Source organism: Aphis gossypii, chromosome 2 (genome assembly GCF_020184175.1).
Source record: "Aphis gossypii isolate Hap1 chromosome 2, ASM2018417v2, whole genome shotgun sequence".
NCBI lineage: Eukaryota > Metazoa > Arthropoda > Insecta > Hemiptera > Aphididae > Aphis > Aphis gossypii.
Genome location: NC_065531.1, coordinates 66255350 through 66270658, shown reverse-complemented (window position 1 = coordinate 66270658; position 15309 = coordinate 66255350). Strand labels below are relative to the sequence as shown.

General features: G+C 25.7%; 1 protein-coding gene across 1 annotated transcript; it reads left to right on the top strand.

The window, feature by feature from the left end:
* Nucleotides 1-1351: 1351 nt before the first annotated feature.
* LOC114126995 (uncharacterized) lies at nt 1352-8169 on the top strand. Its single transcript, XM_050200645.1, has 6 exons — nt 1352-1643; nt 2661-2754; nt 4640-4740; nt 7435-7570; nt 7673-7779; nt 7859-8169. The coding sequence occupies exons 1-6, from the start codon at nt 1518-1520 to the stop codon at nt 7961-7963; spliced, it is 669 nt and encodes a 222-aa protein (XP_050056602.1). The 5' UTR covers nt 1352-1517; the 3' UTR covers nt 7964-8169.
* Nucleotides 8170-15309: the final 7140 nt, after the last annotated feature.

The following is a 15309-nucleotide window of genomic DNA, read 5'->3' as shown; positions in this document are numbered from 1 at the left end:
ATTTCTTAATGACTCTAAAATTTATTTTTCTAATAATATTACTCATATTTTACAATAATTTCTATTCCAATCAGATTTTAATAAAACTACAAATACTTATAATCTATATAAAGTAAAAAAAAAAAAAATTAGACCCCACTTCAAAAAAAACTAATCATAATACTATCATTGCACTTCATTTATTATTATATTACATATCATATTAACATTAATAATTAACAGGAAATGCTGTTTGAAATGACGTAAGTATTAAATAATAATATAATAAATAACTTGTTATTATTTTTTTCTGGCGATATTTTATATCATTTATCTTCTTATATTCTGGAAAATAAAGAACAATAAAACAATAAAAACTACGTTTTTGGGATAAAATAAAAATATACAAATGTTTATTTTTATTTAACGATCATCAACATTTATCATGTCATATATTTGTCATAAATATATATATTTGTTATAAGTAGAAATTCACTTATGACTTATCTATACAGTATCAATATCAGATAATATAACATGATAACCCTACACTGCAATGGTATTTATACTTTAGGTATACATTTAATTCATAACAATTAAATGGTTTTTTGTATATACATATATTTTATTTATATAATCGTAATTTTAAAGGCGTTAGATCTTTAATCTTCTTGTAGGTAACTATACACTGTCACAATATTTATTTTTAAATGTACAGTGCGGTAATATGTACGTGAAAAAAAATTAATGAGACCTATAGATTATTCTACATAATATAATGATATGTATATAACTATAATGCGATATGATTAAGATATAACATATTAATCACTATATTCCCATACCGAAATGCTGTGTACTTTAATTCACACGATAATTTACCGGGCTTTCAATGTTTATTATAATTAATAATTAAGTTATTAAAAATTGAATTTTTAGGTATATTAAGTGTAGTTTAAGAAATCAAATTAAATATTAGATTGTATTGTAGAATTAAAGTAAACAATTTCAAAAATTTTTGAATAACTGCATTATTGAAAAAGGAAAGGAAGGTGGGCACTTGACATAATTGGTAATGGTGATTCATTCTGTGTGTACACTCGTATATTATATATTATATTATTTATAAGGACATTGGTAATGTGCTTCTAGAATTTCTTCGGCCGTCGCCCGTTTATCATATTTCTCTTTTTTCTATTATCAGCAATTCATAATAATTTATTATATTGTTATCCATATCAAACCGCAGGCATATATCTGACGTAAGTACATTACGTGCGTAAAAACAATTATCGAAGGTTTACTCGCATATTTCAGTCTGTAGATAATATCATTTCGATTTCGTTAGCGCACAACTGTCGCCTATAATCATAGTACTGAGATAAACATAAACAAAATATCATATATCGTTAGGTCGCGGTCGCTGCAGTCATTTTACGTGACGCCGTGTCGATCGCGAGCACGTCCACCGCAACGAACACTTCCATTATTGAAACCCTGGCGTCCCGCGAGTCTCAGACAATAATAATATCGTACAAATGATTGTAAATTTGAAATACTTCAAAAAACAATGGACAGACTTACCCGCGTTCGGAATCTCGTCTTATAAGGTGGAGAACTCGGATCCTCGTAGGACCTTGTACACGTTGACGGCTTTACAGTTGGTGAGTAGGTATTTTATTATTTAGGTAAATGCTAAGTATTCGCCCTCGATCGCCAGGACAAGAATAACACTATAGTTACAATAAGTGTTATGATCGATACAAAGGCGATATATTTTTTAGAAAAATGTCAATATTGGTTGTCGCTTTTCATTTTTAATTTTTTTTTTTTTTTTAATTTGTATTCTTACAGAAGATAAATTTATTTCATAAATAATTTAAAAATAGCCACTTTAAATGAATAATATAATAGTATACGTGTATTAAAATATTGATAAACAAGTCGGTAAGATTTTTTTAGCTGTTTTTTATTTGTATTAGTTTTTTGATAGCAATATAAAAATGATAACATCATTTGTTGAATTTTTAATGTCAAATGACTTTAATATTGAATAACACTTATGTACCTATTCTTATTTTTAACTGCTTGTTGAAATACGTATTCGTGTAAAACGAGATTATTATTATAATAATAATTAGAATCATTATTCAGTATTGACATATTGTATAATTATATACATATTATATAATACTCAGTCTACAGTTCAATAAAATATATGTATTATGAAAATGGGATAAACAAAACAATATCATTGTGATAGGTATTTATGTAATAATAACTTTTGTACTTGATAGATATATTTTTGTTTTGCACGTGATAAAACTTAAAATAAATAATTATGTACACGATACATACATGATAATCAGATAATATAATACTTATTATCATTTATGTAAGCAGTATAATAATATAATAATATTTACTATTTAGTAATGACTTTTTGGTCGTTTTAGGATTCTCAATTGATATTGATTGAGATAAATGTTTACAATATTAATAAAAATATTATGTATTCAATTAATTGTATACCAGTAATAAAATATATTTTAATTTGTTATTTTAAAAAATGATAATAAGTATATTTATTTTTAATGCTCCGGAGAGACTCTAACCCTTATTTTGGCTCTATAGTTGATGGGTTTGCTGACTTGCAATTTGTGTGTTTGTTTTTATTTTAGTGGTTTCAATGGTTTTCAATTATACTGTTGATCACCAGCTGCTTATTAGAATGGTACGTTGAAAAGGGTGGCAAGATAAGTCATTCGTGGGTCGGTGAGTAATTTAAAATCGTCACGTTTATTATTATTATCGTGTACGCAAATATATTTGACTATTGTATTGTAGTCATACAATATAATATTATTATTGTCATTAGTTTTTATTTTAAGCTTTTTGTTTGGACTCCGGAAAATTCTCCCGAACTTGTTTCAGGTACATTTTTAATAAATAATAAGTGTTTCAAAAAACCCAAACCGTTCACAATAAAGAATACCTAAGCACATACGTTCGGTAAACATCGTATAATCTTGTTAGATTAGTTCGGTAAATTTATCGTATGTAATTAACCGGTTGATTATTTTTTAAATACTGCTGTTAAAATTTAATAACTCCTCATTTTAATATTTTTTCGAGCGTATAATAACACTAATAACTAACTATAAATATATTTATATTTAGGTAACCTTTAAAACTATCTAGGTACATAAATATTACACATAAAATATACTATAGTCTTTTTAAAAATTGTAAAAAAGTAAGCACTGTAATTAACGCGGTCAATATTATAATATCGTTACTTATTCAAATTCAAATTTTATAGAATACATATTATATATGTATATTTTTTTATTGTAAATTATCTTATCTATATTTTGTATTGTTATCATTCACGATGGGAATTATAAATTTTATCGGTTTAAGCAATTTCAGGAATAGGCTAAGTAAGTAAAATTATGTCTATATATATAAAAAAATAATTTCAAAAATGTACCGATTTTGCTTGTACCTACATTTATTAAAATTTTACTAGCAATTTTATCTGTAAATTCCACATAATATCTATATAGACTCGTGCATAATGACGTGCATACACTATACATATACTGTATATTCTGTGGTAAGTGTACTTTAACCAATATGTTGTATTTATTAATTATTAAAAAAAAAAAAAAAACTCGGTTGAAAAAAACCGTTCGAGTGATTTTTCCACAATATATTATTATAATTTAGCGTTGAAATATTATTTACGAATATAATAATATATAACCTGCCATACCGTAATAATTTGAAAAATTATTACAATGATGATGTACTTATATGATGGTTAAAGTATTTAATTATGAATGATTAATTTATCTTCTTAAATGTATAGAAGTATAGCGTCTCACGAGATGACTTTTATTAAACATGAAGTGCGATATTATGATTTTTCATCATTATTGCGTCTTAAAAACGTCGACTGAAAATAAACTCAATCAAAGGGAATGCATTATTAACTACGCGTATATACGTATTTTAATTGAATTTACTTCTACGTTTACAGTATACATTTATAAATTTAAAATACACGTAGCGGAATATTACACAGAGGTATACTTTTGACTTCAGACTGAAAACTAAGTTTCCAAAGCATAAAAAAATAAATAATATGTTCTGAGAAATAAGTCGGTTTCAATGTAGTGGCGTGTGCGGTAATATTTTCGTGAGAGAAGGATGTATGAGATACGCGGTGAAACCAAATAAAATATTATTGTTTTCATCAGATAATATTCAGATTTTCGGTCGACGATTTTTCGCATTATAATATTATTATCATCATCATTATCTGCACGATTGTGTTAATACACTAATGAATACTGACGCCGTTCGGTATATAATATAATAGTGTACTCTAATTTCCTGGATTTAATCGTCAAAATAATACAATATACTATTTATACATACGTTCAACGCGTATAATATGACGCGTCGAGCGCACGAATATCAATGCTACGTTTATAATAATACGTAAATCATTTTATTATTTAACGTTATAATATACGTAGGTACGTTAATAAATAACTTGACAGACAGAAATTTCGGATTGCCGCGTAACGTCTGAATGCCTGTGCGTGTATTATAATATTATTATTATACTAATAATATGTGTGTTTCACAGGTTTCGGACAGTTTTACTTCAATGCCTCTCTGCTATTCCAAATATGTGACGTCATACTGTCGATGTACGCGAGTTACCATTTGCGAAATGCCACTATCCGAGTAAGCACCAAACACATACAATTATGCACTATCGTCGCTTATTAGCAATTATTGTTCATTTTCTTATAAGTATACTATCGTACAATGTGAAGGTTTCCGACGCCCGTGGGTCGTGACGATATCACTGTTAGTCCAACATAATATAGAATTTGTAAAATTTTAAGATATTATATTTTAGGTAGGTATGATACAAATCGTTCAGTACGTCTTTTAGAAATACGATTAGATAGGACACGGGTATCCTTCGTATGCCTTCGCTGTAGGTAGGTATTTGGTGTGAATAATTTTATTTGGTATTATTATTATAACTATGTGTATAAATACTAAATATGGTGTTGTTATAAAACATAGTAATATTCTATGACATTGATTAATACGATATTATAACGTATCTGTTAAACACCTGCAGCTGCGTTGAGTTTTCAGTTTACACCAAGCGTATTTATTATAATATAGTAATATTCGGCAACAATACTCACAGGTACGATTTATTACATAATATATATATTTCGATGGTCGTTGCCGAACGTGTATGCAGTGGTGTCCCAAAACGATCAAAACTGTAGTAATACACTTTTGCGTGTGTGTGAACTTACCACTATGTGTTGAACACCATATCTATACCGAATAACGCGTATACTTACGAATTACGATATTATAATATTATATTATTATTTACTATATTAATTTCATAACAACGCGAAATAGATGAGTGATTCAGAGATAAAACATTTATTTTTCTAAACATTTAAGAACATATTATAATATACAACAGTGAAACCTCTGTTGGCTCTGTGTAGTGAACAGCCGCGAGGAATTGAGAAATTACAAAACGCCCGCAATAAACTATTAAGTACAAAAAAAAAAAAAAATAATAATCGGTAATACATACGAGTACACGCATTAAAATCGGTATTATTTATTAATTTTATTTAAATTAATGATATCATTGTATTATATTATTATCGTACTAAATGTACTGCAATATATTTATTATTGATTATACGTATGTTTATATTTATATATTATAATATATTAAAAAGTGGGTATTTTTGTATTATAATATTATATTTACCTGATGTACAATTAAGAAAATCAGTTTTTTTTTTTATTTTGAGTAATTTTTTTCTGTTCTCAATCGATTTAAATTGACCATAATTAGCATCTTCCTTACTTTTAAAAAATACATTTTTAAATTATTTATTTTAATGTATATAAGATAGATTTATAGAACAATATTTTTCGATATTATGTAGATACGTTTTATATTATGTCCATTTATGCGAAGTCGTTTTTTATTTTGGTACTAGTTTGTAACTCCATGTCCACTACATGTTAGGATTATCCGCTACCCGTTTTAAAATGTATAATCGATTGCTGCGTAGGTTTCCATTTAAACATTGAATCAAAATACAAAATCTATATCAAAGTCCGTAAACGTATATAGGTAAATGGAGGGCAAACGTAAAAAATAATACTTTATACCTAAGTACTTTGAGTGGTTAGGTGATTAGAGATAAGTATACTACAATAATATGTATATATCATTATTTTGTCCATAAAAAAGGATTGTTACCGAGTTTACATAATATAATATGTATATTATATTCCTGTAACTGAAACTATTTTACTATCTATACTGTGCAGAATAACAGTAATACACCTTGCTGGATCAAAAAAAATCTGTATATGAGCCAAGTTTACAAACGCATTCTATATTATTATTATGTTGTTGTTTTATTTTTTCCTACAAAATTCAATATCGTGTTTTATGTTAAATTTATTAAAAAAAAAAAACTATTTTTAAAGTTTATTATAAATAAAATGAAAATTGAAATTATTTAAAAATTATTAGTTTGAATTTTGTGTTAGGTAAATCAAAATTTTCAAAAAAATTATCCACTAAACAGTTTAAAGAAAAAGGAAAAATAAAAGTTTGTATCATTGTAAGATAGTTAAATAGTAAAATAGTAATTCAAAAACTTGAAAATATAGTATTTAAGTATTTCAAACATCAGAATTTTAATCATTTTATTAAACAAAAAATGGTAATTCGCATGATTTGTGAATCACCTGCTCGTATAATATTTTTCGTTATATTTTAAATTTATTTTTACATTTATCTAGTTTTATCGTTTGGTATACAATATAAATAACACCTAGTGAATATTATTTTATCTGTGTAAAACGGATCTCTAGTGTATTAAGTACATTAGTGATTGTATTCGACTGTTATACTATATAGACATATAGTACTGCACAATCCCATAACAAAAATCTCGAACCTTATACCTAATAATTTAAAATTCAACATCCATTTTTTACGAATTATGTAGTATCTATATACCGCACTACATATTTTGTATCTAGTTAATATTTTGTTATTGTCATTTTATGATTTTATGCTTTATCCGAAATGACAGACTGAATTAATTCCGACTCGCTTTTACGTGAGAATAACAAAATTTCTGCTATCACGTAATCTTTGTATAATTTGAGTGCAATATAGTTTGAGATAAACCACATACCAAACATCAACTGAATCAAAATTTTGTTTTTCATCGATATCGCATTATTCCCAAAAAATATTTCGATCGAAAATCGTTTTTTTTTTTTTTTTAAATATTATAATTATTTATAACTATAACATCATAATTGTATTATGTGAACGTTGTTTTTAATAATTTTTTTCAGTATAGTAACATACAAGATGTTAGAATATGGATAATAGTCAACAATCTTTACCTTTTGTCAGCGATAACGTGTTTTATATTTGTTTTGTCCAAAGTCGGGAGTCTCGTAATTTGTATAAAATCGATAACCATAATGAGTAAGTATATAAGTATAACATTATACTTATGCAAATAATATAAGATTTTTTTTCCGATATTTGTTTAATGTAACCTCATCACTTATTCACTCGTCATTTTAGTATTTGCCAATTACAAGATATACATCGTCCATCAGATTTACAAGGACGAAAAATCGTCGTACATTATTTTGGAACAAGGTCCGCCGATGTTATCTGATTCACCACAAGTAAGTAGTCTCCACATTTTTTCATGTCGAATGCGAAAAATTATAGAATTAACAGTATTTTGTCTTTTTTTCAACATAGCCTTTCAAAGGAGACAATCTATCACTTCAAAATTATCTCGTTGAAGTTGAAGAGGAATCGGAAAAAATGTCCAACTTTGAACCACTGCTCTACACAGCAAATTAATAATCGTATATAACACCTAATACGGTTGTCAAAATAACAAAAATAATGATATTAAAATAATGTTTCAATGTCTATATGGTTTTAATAATAGATAATATAAATTAGATTTATTTCTGATCATCAATTTTGATAACGATTTTATACTTTAAGTCTTATATTTTGTAACATGTAAATATAAAATAAATAATAGCATATATTTAAATATACTCGTTAGGTATACTGGTTATAGTAAACACTTTGAAGTCTCCCGATCCTGCATACTCAACTGTTCGTTGATGGAAAACGTATCAATTGGTCCAGTGAATCACAATGATTAAATATCTATATGTTACCCTAAATCAAAAACTTATTTACAATCCACGTATCGTTAGTAAAGATCAATACGGTTACCAAAGTCTAAGGATTTTATATCCTTTTTTTTAAAATGGCATACTCGCATACAAAATTCAGTTCAAAATGACCACCAATACTGAGTTAAAAACAGATTCACAGATTCAAAGTCCTTTCATACTTTCGTCATCACTATAATATAATTTATGAAGCTACATCAAAAATTCATATAAGGGTAGTCCTATTACTCGTGTATTATTATTAATGATGACGCATATTAAGTGTATTATACATTGAAATCTAAAGGCAAGACAATTAAAAAAAAAAAAAAATTATAGTAAAATTTATGACATTTGATTTTTAATAAAACAAAAAATAAAATAAATAACCATGCATTTTTAATTATCTACCATTGGAATCACACAGTCCAAAGTCTTCTAAGATGAGAGGGAAAATTCAATAATAAAATATTTCTCAGATAAATCACAATATTTTAAAACCGTTCACTCGAACCCATTGTACTAAATCGTTCAAATACATTGTATCAATTGTATTAAAATTCATCCAAACGCTAATTGCCTCAATGCGTATCGTGTGAATGTGTTTATGTAATTATGTGTGCGTTTTTTGTGGCAATGGACAATAATTATGATGGTAAGTGATAATAATATAAATAATATATGTGACTGAGGTAACTATACGCACCTATATATCATTTGAATAGTATCAACGATTTTTGGAACTGACCCTTAACTAAATTAAAATGTTCGAATTTCATTCGAGATCAAAATAGGTAATATTTTAATACCATTCGATCCGAACATTCCATAAAACTTATTAATTTTAGACGACATGATGTATCGATAAATTTAGTAGTACACTAGAGAACTAATTAAGGAATAAACATAAAATGTTGGGGAATAATAACTATGTACATATAATAATATTAAAATCTTTTATTTTTTCCAACTATATTGGTGTGTGATATGAGAAATAAATTATATCTTGTTTAGACTTTTTAAGTGTATAATATTTTAGTATACTTTATTATTCATCTTTGTGTACTCGATAGTCGTTGTGTCGCTGTCGCGGTCGTCTAGAAATTTAGATACAAACTGTTTGTGAACGAAGCCGTTAGTCTGTGCTTATATTATATTATAGATAATCTGCACTCTATAACGTCTTATTAGTAATAAATATCATTATCATGATTGTTTCTGAGATGAAAATGATTTGTTTCGAAACGATATAAAAATAAGGTAAACTGTTTTCTTTTATTAAAAAAAAAAAACGACACCTGAGACAGCAGCTGTCAATAATTGACTTGTTTGGTAACCATTCGTAATCCCATCTATTGGTTTCATTACATTAACCTGCCATTTCCCTAAAATTTTATTTTTAGGTTGAGAATTAGTCTCTGTTAGATGTATTCTTCAAAATTAGTTTATTTTATTTTTTTTATCAAGAACCATTTAAAAATAAATTTATAAACAATAATATTTAAATATGCACGAAACCGTGCTGTATTCAAATTACATACAATGGGGGCAATGTAAATATTAGTATTAGGAAGATTATAATATTATAATATTATTTTATTATTATAATTTTTTTTATTATATTGCTAATAATATTTCAAATTACCTATTTCATATTTTTTCTTCGAACACTTCTATTTTGATTTACATAACAAATAAAATAGCTCCGTAGAAACTTCATAGCACTTTATGATAATTATTTAATGGTAATATGATATACCTAATGAAAATATACATTTTTAAAATTTTTTTTTATTATTGGGTTAATAAAGCTTCACCTTCTGAGGTCATTAGCCTGTAATAATTACAAAATATTGGTCTTAAAACTATAGGGATACATTATGTTTGACTGTAGAGGGAGTTAGTGAAATATATGTATATAGGTGTAGGTATATATATTTTTTACATTATTTTATGTTATGTTATAATATGAATTATTAAAATAAAAATAAATATCCTAAAGAAAAAAAATCAAACATTTTATCAAATCATTATTATTATTTTTTTTATGTTAAGACTTTGATAGCTATTGGCCAGGTGGCTTATTTATTTATTTATTTTTTTATTATAATATGTTTTTCTATTAATTTTCATAATTATATATTATCTATACTCCTATACTTATATTAAGCTGAAATATTTTGTTTTGTACAAGTTTATATGTTTGGTGAATAATATCACTTTTGTATAGTATTTAGGACCAAGCAGTTATGAATGTTTTAAGGTATGAGATATTTTTGCCGAGCTTCTTGTGTGTCCCTGCACTCCATGGAAAAATGTTTGATAGATGTGGGATAGCCACATATTTGACATATTCTTGGTGGTTTTTTTTACATGATGAATATATGCATGTAGAATTTTATTTTTATTTTTAGTATTATATTATTTTATACCTATATTATAGTTGTGTTAATTTATTTAATTTTATGAAAGCCTATTAATATATTTTTAGATGTTTTATATACAGAAATTCAGAAAAGTACATTGAAACTTTTATAAAAAAAAAATAATATAGGTTTCCGTTAATAAAAAAGCGGGTAAGTGAGTACCGCTCTGCTGTACATTAGATGTCGCGTGGATTTATTAGGTATATATTATAGGAGTGTTAAACTTGAATCTAATGATAGGTATCATTGTATACGAAAAACGATTCTGAACGATGATGATTTGTCAGCCTAGGATATAATTTCCGATGGTTAATTTTTACCATAATAATTTTTTTTTTAAAAATATTTCGTTTTAGTATAAAAATGTTAAATATATACATTTTGAATAGCTAGTAGTATATATCAGGACAGCTAAAGCCTAAAAGAAATATGAATACAGCGTATCGCTGTAAAATTATCGAATTGTTGCGGTCTTCTTCTTTATTTTGAACACACTTGGCTGAAATAAGTAATAATGTTTTTTTTACTGATCTTTGTGAAAAATTATTAAAAAATATAATCGAATATTCTCTATAAATAATGCTGATAACCAAAAACGCGATGGAGTCAACACAAAATACACAAAAAACCGTTTTTTCATAAAAAAAAAAACTAAAAAAACCACAACTAGCAGACATTTTGAAATAATTGGTACCAAACTTTTCAACAAAATACCACCTTATATAACAAACCACCCAATAAATTTATTTAAAAAAAGCATTCTACAACGGCTATTGGATTTCCCTTACGAATTAAATTTATAATATTATCACTGTATTTATTTCAATTGTTTAATCATTATAAACTAACTCAATTTGTATGCACCTTAGATATTCATGCTATAGATTATTTCATTTTGTAATTTTTTTTTTCTCTCTAACTTCTTGTAATTTTTTCATAATTTATATTTTAACCTCACACGAGTCATCTCAGAAGAGCCCAGTAATCATATCTATATGAAATTAAATAAATAAATAAATGGCTTATACTGAATTAAATTTTGTATACCTACGCAATACTACTTGTAATCATTTTTAAATAAACTATAATAATATATTGTGATACTCGAGTTCCTTAATAGGTCATTGATACTTGGAATACTAAGAAAAAGGTAATTAATTTTTTACTATGAATTTAATTTAAAAATAAACAATATGTATTTTCTTGGTTTTTGGATATTCACAGGTATTCGAACTTACCTTACGGCTTACACTCATTTCAGTAAGACACATCAAATAAAAAGAAAATTAATCTATCGACAATTATAAAAAGTACCTTAGTTAATATTAAATATTTTTTTATGACATTGTTATTTTTACTACATTTTATTTATTACATACCATTAAACACTTGAAATAAACATTGATAAGACAATTACTATGGAACAACAATATAAATCAGAGAGATTAATTTTTGATGATCATTTTAGAACACTTAAAAAATGACTACCAAAAAAAAAAAAAAAAAACAAATGACAAATTTATAAGCTGAAAACAAAACTTGTAAACTCTTAAAATCAATATGGGCATACTGGATAAAGAACTATTGAAGTCGGCTAAAAAAAATCGAAACTAAATAAAATTAAAGTATTTCAAGACATTGCACTCTACAAAATCACAAACCTTCCACCCTTTGTCTCTTCACAAAGACTTTGGCATTAAATTGATTGAGGATAAAGTTGCACTATTTTACAAAAAGGTTTTTTTTTCTAGACCATAAAACCACCACAACCCAATCATAAAATTACTTACATATCCTCTCGATTCCTAGAAATTCTTATCGCAGACTTAAAAAAAAGTGGTACGTGGTATTTTCTGTAATCTTTTAATTTAGAACTAAGTAATACTAATTCTACGGCTTCTTATTCCATACTTTATGATTGTCATGTCCCATTATGAAGTAATATACTTATTGTGCAAAAGTCTATATCAATGGTTGTATAATTAGTTAGGTTAGTCTATAGGTTTATTATATGTTATGTATTGTATATTATACTTACTATGTCAAGTCAGAAATATTTTATATAAATGTGCCACTTTTTAAAAAAAAAAAAAAAACAAACAAACATTGGTCCAATGATTAGAGTCGTGGTTGACATATTATTATATTTGGGTATAAGTATAGTATAATAGTATGTTATGCCTACATTGTACATATAATGTATATAATGTTAATGAAATATATAAGCATTCTATATTTTTCTGTATGATACAATATAAAAAAATAAATATTAAATATAAATATTTTATACGTTACTGTCAATATAAAAAAGGTAAATAAAAAAATATCGTTCTGCTGTAAAACATTTATTGAGTAGAATACAAAATAATTTGTAATTTTCGAGATTTTGAAAAATTTTTTCAAAATTCTAACATTCATTCATTCTTACTTATAAAAAAATATTCGATATTTTTTAATTGATAAATGGATAATTTATTAAAAACCTAGTACCTACTACATTTTTAACCATTATTACCCATTCATACTTTTTTATCGGTATTTATAAAAAAAAATCGAAATTTTGAAAGGAGTTAAAATATTTTGAAAGTTGTATGTTGTATAGAAAATAATAGTATCAACATTCGGTGAAAATTTCGAATTTCTATGGTTATTTTTTTTTAACCAAAAGAAAATAAAGAGAACAATATTGTGACGAGTGGCTTAGCATAAAAAAAAATACTCAGAAAAGTACTGTAAAATGTTTTTTTTACCTAGATTAAGATTTCAATTGCTCTATTTAAGATCTAAATTTTTTAACATTTTTTTACTATTAAATAAAAAACTACCAATGAAAAATATGTGTAAAAATAACTTAAATTATTTTTTTTTAAAAAAAGAAGAAAAATATATTTTATTCAATATTCAAATATTTCACACATTTAAAATTTCATATTCTTATTAATAAAGAAAAACAATTACAATAAAAATGTGAATTATCGAAATATATTTCGATATGTATGTAATATATTGTATTATATTCATTGTCACTGTACAATACAAATACATTTCATAATATTACATCAGATGCTTATACATTGTAGTATGTAGGTGCCATATATTAAGTACTTAGATCGAATTATATTCATAACAAATGTTGTTTTACATAAACGTTTTTTTTACACCTTCGTTCAAAGATAGATCACTGGATATTTGCACCTCACGTGCTTAAAAAATCATCACCATTATATGAATAGAATATTTATCACGGCATGTTTACTTCTAATATTATAATAATATACACGTACAATGACTATAAGACTGCAATATTATAGCGAGTATATATTATATTGCATAATATTACAAAATTTACTATTTAGTAATAATTAATATCAGTAAACGGAACGTCGATGTGACATCAATAGTCGCAATATCATAATTTTATACAGAACCAATTAACCGATTAACCGTTAATAGTGCTCGACTGCTCGACACTATGATATAATAATACATTAGATGTATGATCTCATCTGTAGAATGTGTATAGACACTGTCAGATCATAGTGAGTGTAGCCAAAATCTTCTTTATATTTTATACGATATTATAAATATCTGTATATAATACACCGATGACTGTTGACATTTACGATTTTAGTGTATACACTTCAAGCGTGTTGTAAACTGCAAGATATTTTCGATGGTATTATAAGACGTTATTGCTCTATCACGTTATTTCGGAACTTTTAATCGGTGTTTAAGACGTACGTTAGACTATTATTGGTGTTATCGCACGAGATAGCTGTAAGCTCGATAAGTATGCATCAATCCGATTTTATAACGTTTTACTGCTGGATATTTATCTTCATTGTTATAGCATACTAAACCTAGCACAAAGGTGATAGGTATTTAACATTTTAAAATATCAAAATAATTTATTGTAATTGTATGGTTCTCATTCGTATAATATCAGCATTCACTAAATAACTATCGAGCATATCAACACTTACTACTAAAGTGATCATACACCTTGAAACATATAGGTATATTTATATATAAATAAGGTGCGCCTCGTGATTCTCGACGCAGGCGGCAAAAAACCACGCGAAGATAATATAATTCCTTTTATTTTATTGTTGTAATGTCATTACGATAATATTATCATAGGTAAATATTGTAGTAATTATTGTTGGTCTCTAACTCGCGTATGCGCATATATAAACGTTATATAATGTACTTCTATACAGAGTGATTTCATAATCATTATTTTATGACACACTAACATTTTTTGTTATAATAAACAGTAATCATTATTATATTTTAAACGATCTTGTTGCAGACTTTCAAAAAAAAAAATAGAAACGTTTTTGCAGTCTTTTAATATTGTCAAAGATTCTAATTGCTATAGTTTATAAACTATTATAATATAAGTTAGGTACCAATCAGATTAGCACCCGACTCGGAAAAATATATAAAATATAAAATTGGGTGGCATTAAAATTAGTTCCAAAGTAATATCAAATATTATAAAAAAAAAAAAATATTAACTATTTTATATGAGACACAAAATTAAACTTAAATAAAATTAAAATAATAAACATACAAATTATAAATCAAA